This window comes from Trichosurus vulpecula, chromosome 4 (genome assembly GCF_011100635.1).
Source record: "Trichosurus vulpecula isolate mTriVul1 chromosome 4, mTriVul1.pri, whole genome shotgun sequence".
Classification (NCBI taxonomy): domain Eukaryota; kingdom Metazoa; phylum Chordata; class Mammalia; order Diprotodontia; family Phalangeridae; genus Trichosurus; species Trichosurus vulpecula.
The window spans coordinates 182831287-182854658 of record NC_050576.1 but is presented as its reverse complement, the minus strand read 5'-3'; the positions used below and the strand labels follow the sequence as shown (position 1 = coordinate 182854658).

General features: G+C 45.2%; 1 protein-coding gene across 1 annotated transcript; it reads right to left on the bottom strand.

The window, feature by feature from the left end:
• Window positions 1-9233: 9233 nt before the first annotated feature.
• Window positions 9234-22525, bottom strand: P3H4 (prolyl 3-hydroxylase family member 4 (inactive)). Its single transcript, XM_036757310.1, has 8 exons — window positions 22055-22525; window positions 20121-20270; window positions 19762-19933; window positions 18229-18357; window positions 17535-17680; window positions 16343-16426; window positions 10140-10284; window positions 9234-9730 (listed from the first exon to the last, which is right to left on the bottom strand). The coding sequence occupies exons 1-8, from the start codon at window positions 22523-22525 to the stop codon at window positions 9714-9716; spliced, it is 1314 nt and encodes a 437-aa protein (XP_036613205.1). The 3' UTR covers window positions 9234-9713.
• Between the last annotated feature and the right edge of the window lie 847 nt (window positions 22526-23372).

The following is a 23372-nucleotide window of genomic DNA, read 5'->3' as shown; positions in this document are numbered from 1 at the left end:
TGAAGATAATCCCCTGTAGCAAGGAATCCAGTTTGGGAACTTGCTGGTTCTTAGCCTTGAAAAGCAATACCCACCACCACCCACCACCCCCATTAGGGGAGCAGTGGGAATCAGGAACTGAGCTCCCTGAATATTTCATCAGCACATTAGCCTCCAGTTAAAGGAACAGCCTACAACTCATGGATAATTTATCATTCCAACTGACTACTAGTAACCAGAGGGTGTGAGGGGAGAGGAAATGGAGGGGGCGGGTCAGGGAGGATCAGGCATTTTGATTAGTGTGAATGTTAGGGAGAGAGCACAGGCAAGAGCTTGGTAGAGGAGGGAGAGGGGGCGGGGTGCCAGGGATGGTCCAGGGATTGGAAGACAGACTGGACACCACCAGTACCACTCCTTTTTTTCTCCATACATAGATCTTTCCCAGCTACCTCCTCCAGGAAGGGCTCCTTGAATCAATGAAAATGTTCCCCAAAATCTTGCTACCTGTTCTCATAACACGACGCTCTACGTTTTTACTAAAATGAGTAGAAGAAAAAAAGATGCCTACATATCCACTTCATAGCCTTAGCTAGCCAACTTTGAGGGACGAACAGAGCGTTGCAAATGCATACTGATTGAGCCAATTTAATTCAACAAGGATTTATTAGTACCTACTATGTGCCAGACACCATGCTAGAGGCTGAGGAGGAAAAGATAAAAATAAAACACAAACAATCCCTGCCCTTGGGCAGCTTGCCTTTTATTAGGAGGGAAAACAACATACAAAGAAAATTAAATAAAAATATTTGCAAAGTAAATTCTGGGCAGAGGGCACTCACAAGTGAAGGTTCCAAGATAGGTCTCAAGATAGGAAGTGGCTCTTGAGCTGAGCTTTGAAGGAAGTCAGGAATTCTAAGAGACAGAGGTGAAAAGGGAGGGCATTCCAGGCATGGGAGATATCCTGGGCAAAGACATGGAGATGAGAGATGAAATAGCAAGCAGACTAGTTTGGCCAGAACATAGATTACATGAAGAAGAGTAATGTTTATTAAGCTTGAAAAGGCAGGCTGGAGCCAGCTTGTTAAAAGGTTTCAAAAGTCAAAGACTGTATTTTTATCCTAAAGGGATGGAGGCCTTCTTGAGTAGAGAAGAGACATGGTCAGATTCATAGTTCAGGAAGATTGCTTTGCAGCTGTGTGGAGGTTGAATTGGAGAGGGGAAAGACTTGAGGCAGGGAGACCAATTAGAAGGCAATTGCTACAGTCCGGGTAAAAGGTGATGAGAGTCCGAACCACAGTAGGTAGCCATGTGAACTGAGAGAAGGGAACAGATTTGAGATATACTGTGGTGGTGAAATCAGCAAAACTTGGCAGGTGATTGGGTCTGAGGTGTGAGGGAGAGGGAAGAATGGAGGATGATTCTAAAGTTGTGAATCTGAGAAATCGAAAGGATGATGATGCCCTCAACAGAAGGAAGAAAGTTAGGGAGAGGGAAGATTTGGGTAGAAAAAAATGCTGATTTCTGTTTCCCCTTTAAGAAAAAGAAGAGAAAGTATACGTTGGGGGACAAAAAGAGGTGGGAAGGAGATGATTAAGGACATACATATTTGACCCCTACCTCAATTTCCCTACTTGAGTAAAGGAAATTAGAGGCCATCGCCACTCCTCGGGGCTGCTTGTGGATCAGAGAAGATAAGATACAGGTACCAAGGCGCCAGCTGCAATCCAGGCAAGGCAGTGATTATGGGGTGACTTAACCAGCAATAAAACCCAGGAGTTCATGTTGGGGATAGGGTCAGTGCCCAGATTCTCCCTGGCTCCCAAGACACACCAATCCCCATGCCATCAAGGAGCCTGATCGCTGGGTAGGGTGGGGCTGTTTATGATGGATGGCTGATGGGAACCTGGTCCTGTGGGTCCATTCCCAACCCTTTTCTGGGCCTCAGGTTTCTATGTTCTCAAAACGGGGCCAGTCACCTCTTCCTTGGCCCTCAGGGGCTTTCTGGGGGTGTTGATAAGATCATGCCTATTCCATTTTTCCAGGGAAAAAGGGCTATGAAAGAGGTAGAAGGTAGGCACAGCAGAGAGCTGCATAAAAGGGAATAGACCCAGTTAGCTTGTACCCTAGATCTGCCCCAACCGGAATCATAGATTTTAGAATTATTTCGTAGGAATCTCGGTGGCCATCTAGTCCAACTCATACACAATAGGAATTTCCACTTTAACATACCCAACAAAGTGGTCATCTGACCTCCCAGGAGAGGAAACCTACCACCTCTCAAAGCAGCCTTTTCCACTTTTAGACACCTCAAATTGTCAGGAAGTCAGATATCAAGCTTACGTTGGCCTCTTTGCCACTTTTACCCATGGCTCCTGGTTCTGCCAAATAAGACAAATTTAATCCCTCTTCCACAGGACATTTCTTCAAATACTTAAATATAACTATCATTTCTCCCAAGTGTCCTCTCCAGTTAAAAATAACCAGTTCCTTCAATCAATCTTCATATGGTCATGAACTCAAGACCCCCTTTTATATTATCTTGGTTGTTGTCTTCTGGACACTCCAGACTGGTCATGCTGTGGTTAGAGGGCTGGACCTGGAGTCAAGAAGATCTGAGTTCAAGTCTAGCCTCATAGACTTACTAGTTGTATGACTCTGAGCAAGTAACTAAACCTGTTTGCCTCAGTTTCCTTATCTGTAAAATTGGGATAATAATAGCATCTACCTTCCCCAGGCTGTTGTAAGGATAAAATGAGATCATATTTTTTTTTTTCTGTTTTGGAGGTAATCAGGGTGAAGTGACTTGTCCAGGGTCACCCAGTAAGTATCTGAGGCTAGATTTGAATTCAGGTCCTCCTGACTTCAGGGCCAGTGCTCTATCAGCTGTACCACCTAGCTGCCCCTATGAGATCATATTTAGAAAGTACTATATAAGTGCTAGCTAATGTTATTATTATCAATGCCCCTCTTATACTGTGACATCCAGAATTGAACACAGTACGTTAGGGAAGGTCTGATCAGGGCAAAATACAGTGAGATTATCACCTCCCTATTCTTGGAAGCTATGCTTCTTAATCCAGTCGATCACATTCAAATTAAGCTTGCATTCTGCTAACTCTAGTTCTTTCTCAGAACAATTCAGCTGTCTAATCATGTCTAATCCACCATCACCCCCATTTCCCTGGAGGAAAGACAGGAGATACCATGAGAAAGGCAGGGCAGGCAAACACCACCAGCATCATCTCCCCTCAGTCCCTGATAGAGACAGCCCTGCAGCTGAACCCAAGACCCTTGGGAATGGATATGCTTTCAGTCCATGCCCTCAGCCATCATCCTGGGGAGCAACCCCTGTGGAGATGCAGCCTGACAGCTGCTCCTGCAGCTGCTACAGCCCCATTGATGGATTTTGTTTTGTTTTGTTTGAGAGGCAATTGGGGTTAAATGACTTGCCCAGGATCACACAGCCAGGAAGTGTCTGAGGCAGAATCTGAATTCAGGTCCTCCTGACTCCTGTACCACCTACGGCCCCAACCCCATTTATTGAAGACCCAAAAGAGAAAGTTCTTGTCACCAGTCTTTGGTACTGTCAAATAGTCCAACATCAGAAACAGATATGATTTTATCAGTGAAAATGACCTTAAAGAAGAGGCCTTAGCATCTGCTTTGTTACTGTACCCTAAGGACAATGAGATTTTTCCATCTGGCTGGCAGCTGAGACCTTCCTCATGTGTTGCCTCCTCCATACAAATGTGAGCTTCTTGAGAGCAGAGACTATCTTACTTTTCTATATGTACCCACATATTAAGTGCTTAATAAATGCTTCATTCATTCATTCTCCATCTTGAACTTGAGAAGTAGATTTTTTTGTACCCAAGTGTAAAACTTTACATTTATTCCTATTGAATGTTATCTTGTTAGATTCAGCCCAGTGTTCTTGGGCTGTTAAAATCCTTTTGGTTTCTGACTTTGTCACCTGTCCATCCCTCCCAGTTTTTTGGCATACGCAAATTTAATTTGATATGCAAGTCATCTAAACTAGGAAGTGAAGTCAGGCTCATTGGACAAGAGTTTGCAGACTCTTTTCCTTTTTTGAAAATCAAGATATCTGCCCTTCTCTAAAATGAAGAGAGAAGGAGGAGAAGAAGGAGAAGAAGAAGGAGGAGGAGAAGGAGGAGGAGGAAGCTAGCATTTATATAGCACTTTATAAAGGTGATCTCATTTTGTCCTTGCAACAACCCTGGGAGGTAGGTGCTATTATGACTCCCATTTTACAAATAAGGAAACTGACACAGAGTTTAAGTGACTTGCTCAGGATCATACAACCAGTCCTTTCAGTATCCTGGGATGGCTGTTCTTCAGGCCCATGTGACTCAAAATCATGAAGAGCAGCTAAATGTTCTCTTATTATCTTGTTATTCAGGATATCAATTCCCGTTCAGTCATCTCTGTTATGATTTCTATTCACTTTGGCAGAGGAAAGAGAAGCAAAATAAAAATGAAGAAGCTCTGGCTTCTCTGTCCTGTCAGTTATCAGCATCCTATCCACCCAAAGCAAAGGTCTTCCCCCTCTATGATCCTCCTTTTTGTTGTCTTGGCTTCCTTTAGGAGCCCCTACTCCTACTCATTCTGAACTTTAGTATTCCTGACACTATTTTTACTGGACTGGGACGTGTTCAGATTTACCTTCTGTTAACTGATCTTTTTTTTTTTTCATATTCCATGTTCCTTGTGCATCCACATCAGTCTTTGCAGATAAATCCCATTTTTCTTCCTCATTGGAACTATTTCCTTGGGTGTCCTCAGAATTCCATTCTTGAGCATCTCCCATCCCTCCTGCACCAATTCCTATAGCATTGTGGACCGCTGGGATCCTATCCATCTTTCCCCTGAACCCTTTGAAATCTGCCCTTCCAAAATCTAGAATACGTACGAGACTATTGCCTGGATTTCCTCTCCTCGACTACAAACTCTACAAGGCCCCGGTCACTTTACCTCAGAGTTCCCATCATTCCCACCCCAGCTATCCTTGTTAGTAAAAATAAAACCCGGAATAAAATTTCCCTTTGTTGGTTCCTCCATTTTCACCTTTGGAAGGATCGCTCGGAAACGTCAAGTTATTTCCTGCTCTACCAATAACCTCTTCCCCAAAGCTAGGCCCCGATCGATCGCTGGCCACTAGAAAGAGGCAACCACTGCAGCTCTCCCCTGCCTTGACCTGGGGCACATGCCCAGTGCCCTCTGAGGGGAGTCCCTAACCTGCTAGCCACCGGAAGGACTGAAATGAGATTTGCAAAAAAGGATTGAACCAGGTTGTCTTCAATTCCCTTCCAGCCCTAAGTGCTTCTTCCCTATCTGAAATGATGAGGTGGCATTTGTATAGCACTTTAATGTTTACAAAGTACCATACAAATAGCCTCACAGCAGCCCTTGGAGGTAGGTGCTATTACTATTCTCATCTTACAAAGGAGGAAATTTAAGAAAGTAGAGGTAAAGTGCCTTGTCCCGCCCGGGATGTGAATGAGGCAGGATTTGAACTCAGGTCTTCCTAACTCCAAGTCCAGGGCTCAATCCACTGTGCCATCTAGAGGGGTATCATTCTGAATAAAGACAGATGAACAGAATACCCCCAAAAGGGCTCCACTGAGAGGCTTTGGTCAGGGTTTTAGACCTGGAAGGCCCTAGTTTTCCTTTGTTATTCAGATTCCCTAGGACTTTTCAATCCCCTATCTCTAAGAGCCCTTGGATGGTAAAGAAATTATTGTCTAGCCCGGGGTCTTTGTGTAGGAGGACAGAGGAAACAACAAGGAGCTGAGGCCCCTCCTCCCCTTCTTTCCTTCCTTCCTTTCTTCCTTCCTTCCTAAATTCCTTGCCTCTGGCTGCAAAAGGGACTTTGTCTCCACATCCTGTCAGTCCACCTGGTATCCTCTCTCTCGCCCTGGCTCTTCCCCAGAAGAAAACCTAACATCCCAGATGGTGACATAAACCAAAAGAAAGAATGCCTGAAAACTTGCTCTCTCCCCCACATCCACCACTCCCTACCCCATGGGAACTCTCTCTTGTCCCAGCAGATCCCCTATGCGGTTTGTCTCCAGTTACTTTTGAATCATCTCTCAGGCTTTCCCCTCATTCTACAGGTGGACAAATTGAGGCCCTGACAGATAGGTGAAAGTATCCTGGGGGTTGGGTAGAGAAAGATGTGGCAAAGAATAGGGAGGGACTTGGGGGAGGGGGGCAGGGAGGAATGAATAGGGTGAGAGAGTCCAGGGTTGGGCAAGGTTGGGAGACAGACTGGGAGCCACCCTGAGGGCCCACGCTGGGACAGGACTCCGTCTCACCGGTTTGGGGAGCTGGCTAGGTAATGGAGAGACTGAGGCGTCAGTGAGAGGGTAGGAGGGACTGGCTTCCCTGGAATGGGAGATGAGTAAGACAGAAAACAGATCGTAGGGTAACATCTCCCAGCATGGCAACCCCCTCCCCCTTCCTCCGCTATTCCCCACACCAGCCAGCTTCCTCTGCCTACTGTGCTAGGGACTGACAGACACAGGAGAGAGCTTAGGGACAAGGCTGGAAGGGAGAGAAAAAGACCACCAGCTCCTAGCTCCCCTCCCCAAGAGAAATGAAGCACCCGGAGAATCACAGAATTTTAGAATCGAAGGCTTTTCAGTGACCACCTTGAGCAGTCCATATCTGGAATTCCCTGCCCCACCCTCTAAGTCCCCAAGAAGTGATCCTCCAGGCTTTGTTTGGAGACTGCTGATAAGGAAGAATCCCATCCCTTCCGGGGGCAGCTCATTCCACTTTCAGACAATTCTTTGGACAGTTTCCTGACATCAACTCTACATTTGCTTCCCTGTAACTTCCACCCATTACTGTGGTTCTACCCACTGAGGACAAATAGGACATGACTGATCTTCAAATAATCACCCTCCTCCTCCCCAGTCTTTTTTTTTGGGGGGAGGCAGGGAGGGAGAGGGCTAAACATGGCTGTCATCCTCTGGACATTCTCCAATTGATGGATATCTTTCTTAAACAGTGACACCCAGAACTGAACTTAACATACACGTGGCTGAACCAAGGCAGAGACCACAGGGACAGTTGATTGCCTCCTTATTCCTGAAAGCTGTGCCTTCCTACACGTACTCACAGTCCTAAGTACATAGTTACCCATTCACATACAGGATCCATAGACAGATGTAGACATGGTCGCCAAACTAACCACTCATGAGTGCACACGTGCCTGCACACACACACACACACACACACACAAATATGTACACCTGTGAACAAAACCACTGAGGCAAACATAGACCCACATACATTCTTAGATACTCCACAAAATAGAAACAGTGACATGGAACACACTCATGGACAAAGACACAAAGAGACACACACACATTCAGATAGACAACACCCTCTATTATGATACAGCCAAGCAGCACAGTGGATCAGGAAGACCTGGGTTTGAATCCTATAGTTTTCTCAACTGTAGAACAGGAATAGCGCCCACCTCCCAGAGTGGTTGTGAGGCTCAAATGTGATAACATATATAAAACCCTTTGCAAACCTTAAAGGATCATATATAAATATGCTATGAGGGCTGCTCCTCCCTTGCTGGTCTGAGTATTTCCTCTTGGGAACAGAGGGAAAGACTGCCTGGAAAAGGTGATAATAGCCCTTAGACTTCGGAGGAGGCAGGGCAGAAGCTATGGTTTCACCTTCCTTAGGACTGCAGTGAAGAAATGTCATAAAGATGAAACCTAAAACTCTTTCACCAACTGACCCACCTACAAGAAGGCGCTGCCCTGCTTGGGGTGGACATCATCACCCGGGTTAGCCAGCTTTGACTAAGTTTCTGACTCCTTCCCTCCCCTCTACCCTGAATCAGAATTTTACCCTCAGCTCCAGAGCCCTGGAGGAGCAGGGTGGAGCTGGGTGGAGGAGTGAGTTCTCCCTATTCCATAAAGGAAGAAGCAAAGAATTGATGACACTGTTCAGGTCACCTGGCAGCCAGGCTGGGAACACAGAGGCACCATGGGAACTCTAACTCCCTGACTTTGGTTCCATCTTCTAAGACTAAGAAGGAGTAGCCTTTGTCCTTCTCTCTTTTTTTGAAGGTGGGCAGCATGTGAATTTGGGGAGTAGATATAACAGAAATATGCGTGGATACCTGCTCCAAGACAAGTAAATTTTCACTAGCTTTTCTTTCTTTTTTTTTTTTTTAAGACAGAATTTCCCTATCTTGCCCAGACTAGTCACTCATGGGCCTAATACCACTGTTCATGGACGTGAAAGCCTGCACCTTGGGGACCTGGGTGGCCCTCCATTCCCAGGGCTTTATCATATTGGTGCAAGACTTAGTGCAGACACCCAATTAGCTTTAGCCCACTTGCAGCTCAGACCTCCCAAGATCAAGCGATCCACCAGCCTCAGCCACTCAAGAGCAAGAATTGCTGTGGTGTATCACCGCACCCAATTTCACTACCTGTTCTAGGTTGCCGTGTTGGTTTCTCCACAGACACAGCTGTGCTGTGAGGCTGGTCTTCCTTACAGAAGTCTTCCAGAGACTCTCCTGTTGTCCACAGTAGGACTTAACATATCTGTGTTGGAGGCTCCCTCTGCTGGCTAGTTGGGGAGAGGCAATCCCTGGAGTTGGGGGCTCTAGGCAAAACAGCTGGGAAGATGGAGTTCGGGGGAGGTGAGTCATGAATTTGGGCTCTAGCCACCGCCTCCACCCTCACTTCTACCCACCATCCCTCCTTCTATTCTCTTTCTCCATCTTGGGTCTGAGGCAATATTAGGACAGGGGGAACAGGTCCTAGTTTTCGTCCTGTGCCTCAAAAACAAAGTCTTCTCTTTTCCCCTGTTCCCATCCCGAGAACCTGACATGGCCCTTGGACCTCTTGCTCCCTCCCATCATCTTCATTCAGAGGGTTAGGATTCTTTGAGGCAGGCTTGGACAGGAGCTATTTCCAAGTTCTTGCTATACTGTTTCAAAACCAGATGCTTTCAAATCTGTCCCCATCCCAAGATGAGCAGCACCACACCCTGTCCCAAGACTGGACAAGGGGAAATACACACATCCTTGAGAATTTTATACCAGCATATTTGCACCAATCCTCCTCCTCATAGGCATAAACTATCAGCCCAGGAAGAACCAACCTAACACCCTTATTCTTCAGATAAGGAAACTGAGTTCCAGAGATGGGAAGTAACTGCCTAAAATTCACTAAGCTGATTAGTGGCACAGTCAGGACTTGAACTCAGGCCTCCCAGATTTTATTCCAATGCTCTGTTCTACTACAGTAGGCTGTTCCTCACGTCTCCAACATTTGTCAAAGTCCAGTTTAAGGCAGCATCCAAGGGCTGAAGCTGCTTCTATCCAGAGCTTCACTGCTAAGAACCTCGGGATCCTGAGTCCAGGGATTTGGGGCACAGGAGGAGAGGAGAGCCCAAGCAGACTGGGAAAGTTCTCTCTCTTCCCCCTGGGACAATTTTACGAGTGACTCTGGCTCCATAGGAACTAGAGGAGAAGAGATGAAGAATGCAGATTTGAAGACCTGGAGAGGTAGAGACTCTGAGGTTTGGGGATGGGGGGGGGTGGGGGAGGAGCCATGCCAGTTCTGTTCCTCATGAATTTTTAATAAATATTTGTTGTTGCAGCTGCTGCTGCTTCCTTGGAGGTAGAAGGGCCTGGTCATCCCAACATTTTGGAGAGTTCCGCAGGGAGTTCCATCTCATGCTTGCTCAGGCTCTGGACCAAAAGAAGAAAACATCAGGGTTAGCCTTCCCCACCCCTGAAAGCTCCAACTAATACCCCCACATTAGGACTGGTCTCAAAGTACAGTCCAGGAAAGGAGCAACCAGGCAGGCATAGAATAATAAGTAAACATTTGGTGAAAAGATCATCTTAATAGTTCCCCTGTCTATAAGCACGATCTTCTCCCAAAATTCAGACAATAGTTCTTCTCTTACTAGACACTCTCCAGGGAGGCAGTTGTCTTATCCCCACCCCTGCCTCCTAACCCACTTCTTTTGGGAAGTTCTTTGCACCATCTAATCTCTATTAAACACACACACACACACACCTCATGCAAATCCAGATGCCATCCCAACCTACTTGCCTCCCCCACAGAGACCCCAGCCCTCTCCCAGGTACTGACCAGCTTCTGCATCATCACCCTTGGCATTGGGCTCTTGCCACCAATCTGCATAAATGCCTTCCTCATAGTCACCGTCTCCTTCAAACTCTATGTCTGATGGTGGTGGTTCTGACTCCAGTGGTAGTGCCGACTCCTCTAGTTCCATCTACGCTGGCCCCCAGGTAAAAGGAAGGGGATAAAGGAAGCAGAATGTTCATGTCTATGACTTGACCTTTTACCCAAATCTCTACCCAGTCAAAGGCTGCATCATTCCCCCCACATAAGATCACAGACCTTGAAACTAGAAGGGACCTTTGAGTCTAACCACTCAATTTTACAAATGAGGAAACTGAGATCCAAAGATATGAAATGACTTTGCCCAAAGTCATAAATAGCAAAGCCAAGATTCAATCTGTGTTGAAGCAGGGGTTTGCTGGAGCCAGATCTATGTGGCTTTTTCCCCTGATTTTCCCCACTTCTCTAATTACTTGTAAAGACAGTTTTCAACATTCACTTTTATAAGATTTTGAGTTTCAATTTTTTTTCTCCCTCTCTCTCCTCTCCTCTCTCTTCCCCCCTCCTCAAGACAGCAAGCAATTTGATATAGGCTATACATGAACAATCGTATTAGACATATTTCCACATTAGATGTGTTGTGAAAGAAGAACCAGAACAAAAGGGAAAACCACAAGAAAGGAAAAAGAGAGAGAAAATAGTCTGCTTCCATCAGCCTTCAGGCTCCATAGCTCTTCCTCTGGATGTGGATGGCATTTTCCATCACAAGTCTTTTGGAATTGTCTTGGACCATTGTATGAGCCAGATCTATCTGGGCAGGCAATTGTTAAATTTTCAGCATGAGCAAACGCTACAAATTAAAATTTATCATTTTGTTGATTGTGTAGACTTAAGAAAGGGATGGAGAAAATGGTAATAAATCAGATTAAACTTAAAAGCATATTGTGCCTACATTTCAGAGAACCAGTTGTTAAACATTTATCAATACACCACTAGGATCTTTCCTCTACAACATATCACCTCCTTACAACCACCACCATCACCCAGTAACTTCTCAGCCCAAGGATCCAGGCATTGGAATAGCCTAATGGTGGATCTACCTGGTATGGTTCCAGTGGTCCCAGAAAAGTTCTTAATTCAATCCAAACCAACAATCATTAAACACCAATAATGTGTTTGGGCTAAATGCCAGAAATACAAGAAAGAAAAAAAAATCCCTGCCCTCAAGGAGCTTACACTTTATCTTTGGAGACATCAATAGGCAAACATATAGGTATATACGTGATAATTTGAGGAAGGAGGGGGTAGCAAGCAATCAAGGGGACCAGGAAAGACTTCCCTTAGGAGACAGCACACAAACTAGGGATAGCTAAGGAGTTAAGAAGCAGAAACATAAGGCAGCGACATAATTCTGGGTCCAGAGAGAGTGGGAGACAACTAAGTGCTGAGTTTGAGGAGTGGCAAGTAAGTCAGTTTGACCAAAATTTAGAGTTAGTGAAGGGCAACAAGATGGCAAAGGTAGCCTGGAATCAGATGGTGAAGGGGCATATTTAACCTGGAAAAGAGAAGAGTTAAACATGAAAGCTGTCTTTTAATACAGAAAGAATTTCCGTATCTGAAGCAAAGGAACTGGAAACCTAGATGGATCAGTCCTCTTTCCCAGAAATTTCCTCCAGGTGGGGCCTGGGTGGTCCTCATATCCTTCAACAAGAAGAGGTTATGAACATCCAGTGTCAGCATATCTGTGTTGTAGGGGAAAAGGGTGTGGGGGATGGGGGAAACCAAAGAATGAAAGGGAAAACCAGAGACAAGTGACTGTGAATGCAATAGTAAGGCTGAAAGACCAGAAGTCTAAAGGAGAAAAGCTAATTAATCAGACTTTTAGTACAGTGTCATGAAGAGAACTGCAGAGGCACAAGCAGTTTGGGTTCAAGTTATAAATCTGATATCCTGGCCCTGAGACTGTGGGCAAGTCACACTTAGTGATCTAGACAATTCCTAAGATTGTAAATTGCAGAAAAGGTGCCACCCTTTATTGGAAGAGGGAATTTCCTTATTGGGTAGTTCCTAATACTAATGAAATAAAAGGTCTGCTTCTCATACCCCATCTCAAAGAAGAATTAGACGTGTTCTGTTTGGCCCCAAAGGACAAAACCAGGAGCATGGAATGGAAGCTGTAAAGAGGAGAATTTATGCTTGATATTGGGAAAAGCTTCCTAGTAATTAGAGCTGTTCCAAGCTGGAATGGCTGCTCCAGAGATGGCAGCTTCCTCCTGGGAGAGAGGCAGAGGAGAGTTAAAAGGAGAAGTCCAATAGGTAGGCAGGGAACTGGATGGGAATAGTGTTACAAAAACCCAGGGAGGAGAGAGTACACAGAAGAAAAACATATCTCAGTGTCAAATGCTGCAGAGGGTTTGAGAAGGATAAGGAATGAGAAAAAGCCATCAGGTTTAGCACTTAACCTTGGTAGTGATCACGTGATTGGCAAGACAACGGAGAAGTTGTTTTCCACAAACCTCTGCCATTCAAAAACCTCATAAAAAAGGAATTATGGATTTAGAGTAAGCAAAGCTGAATCTCAAAGGCAAAAAGAAATACTGCACAGAGTAAAAAACAAAAAGACAAAACTATGAAATAATATTAGAATTTGAAGACTTGGGGTTTCTACTCAGCGTCCCCATTGCTTCAACCCATTTCACTCACAGGGTTCAGATGGCAAAGGCAATCTTATAGGCTTGTGCTTCAGTAATGGGGGTCCCTGCCCAGTCCCTCCATAGCAGTGACTCAACCTGAACAACCCACCCATTCCCATCCTACAAGAAGGAGCAGACACTCATTCTATGCCATACAAAGGAAAGGAAGAGCAAGTGGGGAGGAAGTTAAAAATGTGGATGTTGCTGCAGAGGAGAAAGAGCTTCCCTATCTGAAGGAAAGAGACTGGAAACCTAGCTGGGCCAATCCTCTCTCCCAGGAGTTTCCTTCAGGTGGAGTCTAAGTTGCCCTCATATCCTTCAACAAAAAGAGGCTATGAATGTCCAGTATCAGAGTATCTGTGTAGCAGAGAAAGGAGGGAACCAAAGAGAGAAGGGGAATGCCAGAGACAAGTGACTGTGAATACAAGAGTAAGGCTGAAAGATCAGAAGTCTAATTTGAAAGGCTAATTAAAAACCTAGGTCACAAGCAGAGAGGCTCATAAAGACCGAAAGAAAAATGAGTAAAAACTCAGAGACCCAAAAAACAATGAACAGCTATTCTACTCTGAAGGAAAATGAACCAAAATAGTCATTGAAAAAGAGAATCCTGTGGAATTACTAAAGAGCATCAAGGAATAACAAGATGTTTCATAATAGTTCCCCAAAAAGTACAATTGTTAAAAGAAGATATTGGAAGTCAGTTTGAAAATCAGAGCTCTCAATAGACTTTCAAAAAAACAACAGGGTGCAGAACTTAGAAGACAACATTCTCTCCAAAGAAGAGACTCTGAAAGAGAAACTGATGGATATGTAAAGCAAAAATAATCATAGAAACAAAAGAAATGACTTAAGAGATGACAGGAAAAAAATACCAAAAATGGGGAAAACAATCATAACTTCAAATAAAAATGAATCAAACAATCCAATAAAATGAAAGGGTCAGAATGGATTTTTTAAAACCCCAACAATTTGCTGTACACAAGAAATACACATAAAAATAAAGACACAGAACAGAATGAGAAAGAAATTATTGGGAACCTTAGAGAATTTCACTTAAGTGGTAAGGTTGGAAATCTGATTGTCAAGGGTTAAGGAGTTGGAGGAAAGGAAAATAAAGTATAGTGAGACAGAAGAATTTCATAATTTTGTCTAATAGAGAAAGAACACCATAGGCAATAACAAGATGAATGGCATGACCATCTTTGAGTGTGTCTGAGGTGAAGTGAAAGCAAAGGTCATGAAAACTGAAAAGACTGATGAACCAGGAGCCCATCAACATGTATGCAGCGTATATATTGAAGTCACCAAATATACAAACAGGAGTTGGGGCACAGAAGAGGACTGTGAGTGAGGTCTTGAATTCCTTGAGAAAGGAAGGAGAATGACCTGGGGGTTGTTAGATGATAGGCACTTGGATCTTGACAGGGCGATATCTCTAGACACAATGAACCTCAAGGGAGAAGAAGTTGTGTGAATTAGCAGGGAAAGAGTTTAAAAGTGGCAGTGAGGAGCAAGGAGTATGGATGGAGAAAGGGGGAGGCCCATGAGAGTCATGGTCAGGATGGCCAGGGACATAGTGTCTTCTGGGAGAATCAGGTTTCTGTGAATTCGGGAAAATGGAAAGAGTGAGAGGAGGTCTAAGAGAAAGGTACAACAGAAGAAGAGGTCAGAGGGACTAGGGAAGTAGTCAGGTTAAAGTGAAAGAAGATGAGAGACTGGGAAGCAGTAACAGGGGAAGGGGATTTTTGCCTAAGCAATCGTGGACCACAAATCACCGGAATTAGGAAACAAGGAGTTGGAAGTTTACTAGCTGTTGGCATAAAATACTATTTGATCAGGACCCTCTTCCTCAAGGCCCTGGGGAGGATGAAGAGTGGCAAGAGGGCCTCCAAAAGCACTCCCACAGAGACTTGAAATCCCATCATTTCTCGAGGTCAAGCATGGTCCTTGCCCTAGAGGCCTTTTTTCAGCTATACTTTTTTCTTCAAGGAGTAATATCTTAAGTCTTACTCTTCCAGACAAGTATGAGAAGACTTGTCTGAACTGATGCAAAGTGAAGGAAGCAGAACCAGGAGAACAATTTATACTATAACAACAATATTGTGAAGATAAACAGCTTTGGAAGACTTCAAATCTCTGATGAAGTCAATGAACAACCACAATTCGGGAGAACCCATAATGAAGCATGCTACCTTCCTCCTAACAGAGAGGTGATAGAATTAGGGTGCAAATTGAGACATATATTTTTTTAACATGACCCCTGTGGAAATTTGTCTTGCATAATTCTACATATTTTTTTTAAGATTTTTTTCCCACTTGGTGGGGTGAGAAGGAAGTAACGATTAATTTAATTTAAAAAATTTTAATTCCAGGTGACTAAATTTGTCCGGTCACTTAGTGGAAAATAGTTTCCCAGGCTGCTTTTCTCTTAAACAAAGTAATCTGAGACCACATGAAAACACTGAGTGTCTGAAAAGGCACAGAGGATGGGGTGTGGGGAGAGGCTGCAGGGAGGTTTGTAGAGAGGAAGGAGTGTAAAAAAGTGATTTTACCTAGTACAGGGTAAATAACAACAACACATTTATTTAGCTTGTAAAGAGCCTTTCTCATGAGAACCCTGTGATGTAGGTTGATAGAGGAAGAAACAGGCTAAGTCAGAGAGAGTGAGTGACTTGCCTATGGCTGGCTGGTCACTATTACATCTGGGATTCAAAACCCAGTCACCTGCCCTACACCACACCATGTGATGCTGCCTCACAAATTACAACATATAAAAAGTTCAAGAGACATAGTTTCTGGGTAATCATTTTATTAATCATGCCAGCAATAATTAATAAAAGGGGTCAGTGGCACTCTCAAATGCTAAAGACCTCTCATGGAACTCACTTAATGCTTATATGCCCTTGGAAGAATGGGTGTTCCTGAGGGAGGCAATTGACTTTCATTGGTTAACAAATAATGAGAGAATGAATATTATAATGAGATGTGGACCTACTCTAATGGCAGGTGGGAGATGTGACTTTGCTTGTCATTTTTACCAAATCACCCCCAGCCTTGAGCAATGTAGGCAAAGGATCTATCCCCATCCAAACCTGAGTAGAACACAATGGCTTCCCAACTTGGGTGGGATCTGAACAAGATTGAGGAGAAAGTTAACCCAATATCATTATCAGCAAAGTTTTATAGATGCTGGCTTGACCTAACAGAGAATGAAGATCTAGGAAGGGGGAAAAAAACTTGGATCCCCCAATAATTGGTTATTTAATAATCATTTCTCTCACAAATCCTATGGGAAATGAGGAAATTGGATTGACTTCTAAAGGTGTCTTCCAGCTCTAAATTCTATGATCTTATGTAATCATTAATACATCTCTTCCTAAAGGCAGTTTCTTCTAAAAATAGGGCAGAACTTATGGACTGTACCCCCACAGGAACACACACACACACACACACACACACACACACCCATAGACACTTCTTCATCCACCCAGGGTCAGGAAGAAGCAGAGAACTCACCTCATCATCTGATTGCAAATATAAATGAGCAAAATCTAGCAGCTCCCGGAGTTCCGTGGTCTGGTTATGGTAGAGCATCGCTTCCTGGAGTAAGGAAGGTAAATAGGGCATAGGATTATAGATTTACACCTCATTTACACTTGCGACCTCACTCCAGCTTACTCCTGGTGGAGACTGCATATCCTCACTTGCCACCTTCTACGTGAAGCCCATATTTATTATGTTTCAGGGGGATGTTATCTATTGCTGCCTGGTGCCAGGGACCCTTCTCTTAAAGAGGCAGTATGGTACACAGGAAAAAGGACTAGCTCTAATGTTCAGTCTTGTCCTACTCTCCATTTGGGGTTTTCTTGGCAAAGATACTGGAATACTTTGCCATTTCCTTCTTCAGCTCATTTTACAGATGAGGAAACTGAGGCAAACATGGTTAAGTGACTTGGCCAGGGTCGTATAGCTAGTAAGTATCTGAGGCCACGTTTGAACTCAGGTCTTCCTGACTCCAGGCCCAGCACTTTATCCACTGCGCTACCTGGGTTCAAGTCCCATCTCTGATTTTTACTACTGGAGTGACCATGGACAAGTCCCTTAACTTCCCCTGGATCTGTTTCCTCATGTGGAAAAGTCCCTTACCTTCATCTGTAAAATGAAGGGGAGGGAGGGACTCTGGTCCCTCTGAAGTCCCTTGATCTATTTAGAGCTAGATTGGGAACTTAGAGGTCATCTGACCCATCCTCCTCATCCTAAAGGAGTAACTGAAGCTCACAGGGGAAATGATTTACTCAAGGTCACCTTACCAGTAAGTAACTAAGGCAGAATTTTAACTTAGTGTTCTCTGACTTCAAAGCTCTCGCTATGTCCACTATGCCACAGGGAGAGTATGTGAGCTGGATTCTTCTGAGACTTGAGGATTCAGGAGAGAAGGTAGGAGGCTAACTCTGGAGCCCATGTGGGAAGGGGGACTGGGGAAGAACATCTCTGGCCATCTTAAGTACTGTAGGGGTAATAAGTGCAAGCAGGTTAGCCTGATCTTGACCTTAGCATAGCTTCCCGATCTCCAGTGGGGCCAAGACCTTAAGGGGGCATAGCTCAATTCGGGCAGGGATGGGAATAAGGGGTGCTGAAGTCAGAATTTGTTCCTTTAAAAAAAAAAACAAATCACATAACATGAGAGTAACTCCTAAGTGAGCCTTACCTCCCGGGGCTGGAAATCCTCCTCCTGCAGCCCCCAACGCTCCCGGTGAAATCGGTAATACACCAAGTTCTGCTGCATTACACTGTCTGCAGGGTCAAAAAGCATGTAGCTGGCTACACTCCGGGCAGCCTGTCGAACATCATTCACTGGGAAAACAGAGTTATGAGTAAAGGAGAGCCATGCCCACACCCACAGCTGGAAACAATCTTCTCCCTCTTCCCCTTCCCCATTGTTCATCTCTTCCAGGGCAAGATCCCCCGAACTCATCTTTCATCTGATTATCTCCCTCCCTTCCTGCTTCCACCTCCCAGGAATTCCTTCCCTGGATTTTTCCTCACCCAGGGGCAATTTTCTTTTGTTCACCCTTCTCCTCACCTCTCATCAGCAGCTCTACTCTATCTTCCTGCCCTTCCAAGGCTCAGCCTCCCTTCTTTCCCCCTCCTCAGGTTGCCTTGGTCCTCCCCTAAATGTCCCCCAAACTGTTTCTGTCCCCAAGTCCCCTCTGTTCCTATGCCTACCAAGGTCTTCCCCAGTACTCCCCATGTCCTACTATATATCTTTTTGCAGACCCCAATTCCCCATTCTCAAATACTTGCATCCTACTCTTTTCCCATCCTTCCCCTCTTCTTCCCCAATTCTTCAACATTAAATACTTGCAACTGTCCTTCCCTTCTTCCCTCATGGAAAAACTTACATTTGTAGTAGGCAAATTGGAGGTAGTGATACATCGTGGCCACGAATTTGTCCACAAAGTAGCCACCCACATTGGGGGTTAGGTTGGCCTCACAATCCACTTTGCACTGCAGAGATTCTGCAAAACGGTCTAAGGGATAGGAGGAGATGGGGATGGACAAATAAGACAACTAGAGCCTCTAACCTGCCCCAGCCTCAAATTACTCCCATCCCTTGGAGTGTAACATCTAACAAGAGTCCTGGGGAAAGAATTAGAGGCTCTAGGAGTCTGAGGGAATTTCAAGGAAACTCAAATGGAATCATGAAGGGTAGTGACCATTCAGGAGCAAAGCTCAGGTATTATTTTGTATCCAAATCACTAAAGAAGTCATTGAATAAATGCATGAAGAAAAAAGTCAGGCTGGTCTTGTGGTGAGGGAGAGAGAATTGGTATAGAGCCCTTGTGTTCCATTGGTATTCCTGATAATAAAACCATTCATTAAGAGCTCCCTCCTCATCTCACATCACTCAGATATCTTCCCCTCATATCTACCTCCTGTCTCAGATGAAGAAGTGGCCCTTTTCCTTGCCAAGGCCAACCTCTCTACAAGCACCCTTGGTATCATCCCAACCCATCTTCTCTAGCACATGGCCCCACTCTTTCTCTTACCATCTCCCTATCTACTTATTTCCTTCCCATGCAAACACACCCATGCCTCCCCCAACCTTAAAAAAACCAACCAAACAAACCCTCACTTGTTCCTTCCATTCCTGCTAGCTACTGTTCTGTATCTCATCTCTCCTCAGCTAAACACCTTGAAAAAATCCTTCTATACATCCCTCCATTTCCTCTCTTCTCACTCATTTCTAAATCCTTTGCCATCTGACTTCCAACCTTATCATTCAACTGGAACTGCTCTCAAGTCACCAATGTGCTCTTAATTGCCAAATCAAATGGCCCTTTCTCAGTCCCCATACTTCTTGACCTCTCTGCAGCATTTGACAGTATTGATCACCTTCTTCTACTGAATAGCCTCTCCTCCCTAGGTTTTCATGATACTGTTCTCCTGTCTATGATCCATGCCATGGTCCACTCACTAACCATAGATGTCCCTAAATGCTCTGTCCTGGGCCCTTTTCTTTTCTCCTTCAATATTATATCAATTGGTGACCTCATCAGTTCTCATGGGTTCGGTTATCATCTTTATGTAGGTGATTCCCAGAGTTATATAACCAATCCTTGTCTCTCCCCTGAGTTCCAGTTCGGAATCTCCAGCTGCCTTTCAGAAATCTCTGAGTGACCTCAAACTCAAATAGAATTCACTCTTTCCCCCAAATCCCTCCCCTCTTCTGAAATGCCCTACATACAGTAGGTAGTCATTGAATGTTTACTGAACTGAAATCAGGAAGTTGAGGTTAGTGAGGAGAATCTCCTGCGAAGATAAGGTTTTTAGCAAAGATCTAAGGTGGGGCATTTTCCAAGGGGTCCCCTTCATTGGGGGGTGATTCAGTAAAGGAAACCTGAGAAAGTGCAGAATGATAGAATACAAGGTACCCGCAATAGATGGATAGAAGTCCTTGAAGTCTGAGAGCTCATGGGCCCCCTCACAACCAGCCAGGCAATTAGCAAAGACAGTGAGATAGTCAGCAAGAGCTCGCTCCATATCCCCAACACTGCTGCGGAAATCGCCACTATTGTAGAGCTTCACAGCCTGGACGAACACTGCCTGGGAGATGAGATATTTGGGGGAGTCAAAGCCTAGCCTGACATACCTTGGAACGGTGGGAAGGCTCCTCTCCAACCCCACGGCCCACTCCTTCCCTTTTCTCTACCAGACTCAGCCATTTTCATATTCCCTCCCTCTCCTTCCCCTCCACCCTCCCCTGTCTCCCCCCCACACACACAGCTCCCACCTCATACGGATAGGCCTCCAGGTCTGTAAGGTACTCATCCACATCCAGGAGTCCCCTGTAGTAGTTAAGGTACTTAGTGGTCGTCTCATGCTTGGGGTTTCTTTGCAGGAAGGTGTAGGCAGCAGCCACTGCTTTCTCTAGCTGGTTAGACTAGATAGAAAGGGGAGACAGAGCATCAGAATAGAGGGACCACTCAAATTGTTGGGGAAGAAGAAGGAAGGAGAGGTTCTTGTAATTCACTAAACACAAATCTAATTCCAGCCCTTCTAGACTCTGGAGATGGAGGTTGGGGGCATTGGGGGAAAAGTGGTGCTGGGATCAGGGTGGGAAGAAGGTGTACCAAGGGCCAAAGATAGGGGCTGGAGGGAACTGGGGGAGAGGAGCAGGGGTTAGGGGACCCTAGGGGAGAGGAACAAGGTAGGGGAAGAAATCAATCAATTCATACACATTTAATAAGCACCTGCTATATATCAGGTACTATGTTAAGCCCTGGACTTAGAAAGACAAAACTAGACTTGTACCTGCCCTCAAAAGCTTACATTCTATCAGAGAGAAACAACAGGTGCCCATATAAATAAAAACAAAGTAGCTTGTGTGGTAAGAAAAGGTCTCATATGGGGTGCAGAGCTTGAACTGAACTCTGAAGGGAGATAGTGAGTCTAGAAATTGGAGATGAGGAGGAAGTGAATTCCAGGCACTGGGATCAGCCTGGGCAAAAGACAGCGAAACAAGATGGAATGTTGTTTATACCAGGAATAGCAAGTAGATCATTCTGACTGAACCAAAAAGGGCAGTAAGGTGTATTAAGCCTGGCAAGGAAAACCAGATTGGGAAGGCTTTTCGATGCCAAACAAAAGAGTTGACATTTTATCTTAGAGGCCATAGGGAGCCACTAGAGTTTTTTGAACAAGGGAGATGACAGGATCAGAAATGGAACTTTAGGAATATAACTCTGGCTCTTGTGGGGTGCAGGGGAAATAGAGCACTCAAGAGGGGAGACCCTTGAAGTAGGGAGACCAGTTAGGAGGCTGTTGTAATAGTCCAGGTGAGGGGAAAAGATAGATGAGGACACACTGGAGTCAGAAGCACAGGAAGCACTGGGGAAGAGAGGCAAAGGTTGGGAGGGGACAGAAACAAGGGTAGTGGGATCAATGCAAGAGAGAAGAAGGAACTAGGGGGATATTAAGGGAAGAGAAGAAGGGCCTAAGAGACACTGGAGGGCATGAGTCCTCGTGGCTGGCACACAGTAGGTGCTTAATAAATGTTTATTGAATGGAATTAAATCTACATTGCATAATTTATATTTTTGTAAATATTCATCCATTTTGCTCAGATTGTCAGATTTATTGGCATATAATTGGGTAAAATAGCTCCTAATTATTATTTTAATTTCTTCTTCATTGATGGTGATTTCACCCAGAAAGGGTAAAATTTTTGATACTGGTAATTTGGTTTTCTTCTTTCTTCTTTTTAATCAAATTAACCAACGGCTTATTTACCTTATTGGGTTTTTTTTTTCCCATAAAACCAGCTCCTAGATTTATTTATTAGTTTTATAGTTCTCTTACTTTCAGTCTTATTCATCTCACCTTTGATTTTCAGGATTTCCAATTTGGTGCTCAATTGGGGGGTTTTAATTTGATCTTTTTCTGGTGTTGAATTGAATCTACATTGGGGGAGAGATGCAGGGATGGTGAAACACTGAGGTAACAGGAGTTGCAGTTGGGGGAAGTAAAGGGAGAAAGACAAGTTGGGGGGATACTGAGGGCAGAGGATTAGGGACTGGCATAGCAAAAAAGGGACAAAGATTGGAGAATACTGGAGAAAGACAGGTAACTGGAGGCCAAGAAATTGAGAAGAACTAGGGATTCTAAAGGTTAGAGGTGTTAAGAGGGCAGGGGCAGAGAGAAGTGGAGAGGAAGACCGGGACGTACCTTGAATAGGGCATAATGCAGATACTGATAAGGCAGCCGACTCTGGAAGTCCTTGAGCAGCTGTCGAGGAGGGTAAGGCACCTGGAAGGCTGGCAGGGTCCGTTTGCACCGCCTCAGGCAGGCTGCCCGCTCCAACACCTGCCCAAAAAACCAGAGCTCCCGACCCCATTCTTGCTCCAGCTCTTCTTTGGTTCCCCAGGCTGGGGAGTGCTCCCCGGAGGGTCTGGTACCGCTGCAGTTGGCATGGCAGAAGGCCTCACTGTCCTGAAGCAGCCTGTGCAGCCTCAGTGATGCCTCCAGGTAACGGGCACTCTCCTTCCAGCTCTCACCCTCATACTGCTCCAGGGCATAGGCATAGGCTGAGCCTAAAGGCATTAGGTCCTCAGGGGGGAAGCCCCGAAAACTATATTTCTCATACTGTGCCCAGATACTGCCCACCAGGAGAAGCAGCAGCCCCCACGTTTGCCCCATGCCCCAAGCCCAGAGTCCCACCGGCTCCTTGAGGGCCCTGGCCTCCAGATGCTGAAAAAGGGGCTGGGAGGTGGGGAAAGAGGCGGGGATTTGGGGGACTGGTCAGGGACGAGCAGAGGGGCAGACAGCTGGGTCTTAGTGCCTATCTTACTAAGGGGGGGTGGTGTACTAGGGCTCGGAAACAGAATAGGAATAGAAAGTTGCCTAGTGAGAGACTCCCCAAAGAGGAAATGGGGAACGTACTCAGGAATTTGTCCTTGGGGAGTGGGGAAGAAGCAACAGTCTCAGTCCCACCAAATTCCCAGCACTCTCTTCCAATATTTTCAACTCCACAATGAGAACTTAAGTCCTAGAGGCCTGGCTTTGGGGAGGACACCCCAGCTGTGGGATGTCTGGTTGCTGAGGGAGTGGCCCAGACTTTCTACACGTGGAGACCTCCATCTCCTCCCCACTTTATGATCAGGAAATTGAGGGAGAAGAGGAATGTCTCTCCACAAGCATCATCCAGTTAGCCATACTTCGCAGATGACCAGGTTGTCCAGGGAACATTCCAATACTATTTAATCCTATGATTTCAGGTCACTCCATTAAATGAGATACTATTTGTAGAGAGCTTAGCACAGAGCCTAACACATAATAGTCCCTTAATGAATGCTTCCCCCATCTATATCCCTATCTCTGCCCCACCTCCACCCAGATTGTCTAAGACTTCGGAAAGTCTCCGGGGAGAGGAGACAGCGCAGGCCATATTCCCCTCCTCACTACATTACATTGCCTCAGGGTCCTGGAAACCTGGGAAGTCAGCTGTCTAGCCTTAGAGACTAGAGGCTGAGCCGGGTAGCGTCCT

Bases quoted from the DNA above. Each gene is read 5' to 3' on its own strand.
- P3H4 (XM_036757310.1), bottom strand. From the start codon at position 22,525: ATGGGGCAAACGTGGGGGCTGCTGCTTCTCCTGGTGGGCAGTATCTGG. The intron at 18,358-19,761 runs GTACCTTGTATT...CCTATCCCTTAG, and splicing joins CTTCTATCCATCTATTGCGG to ACCGTTTTGCAGAATCTCTG. The intron at 16,427-17,534 runs GTAAGGCTCACT...TCCTTACTCCAG, and splicing joins AGGATTTCCAGCCCCGGGAG to GAAGCGATGCTCTACCATAA.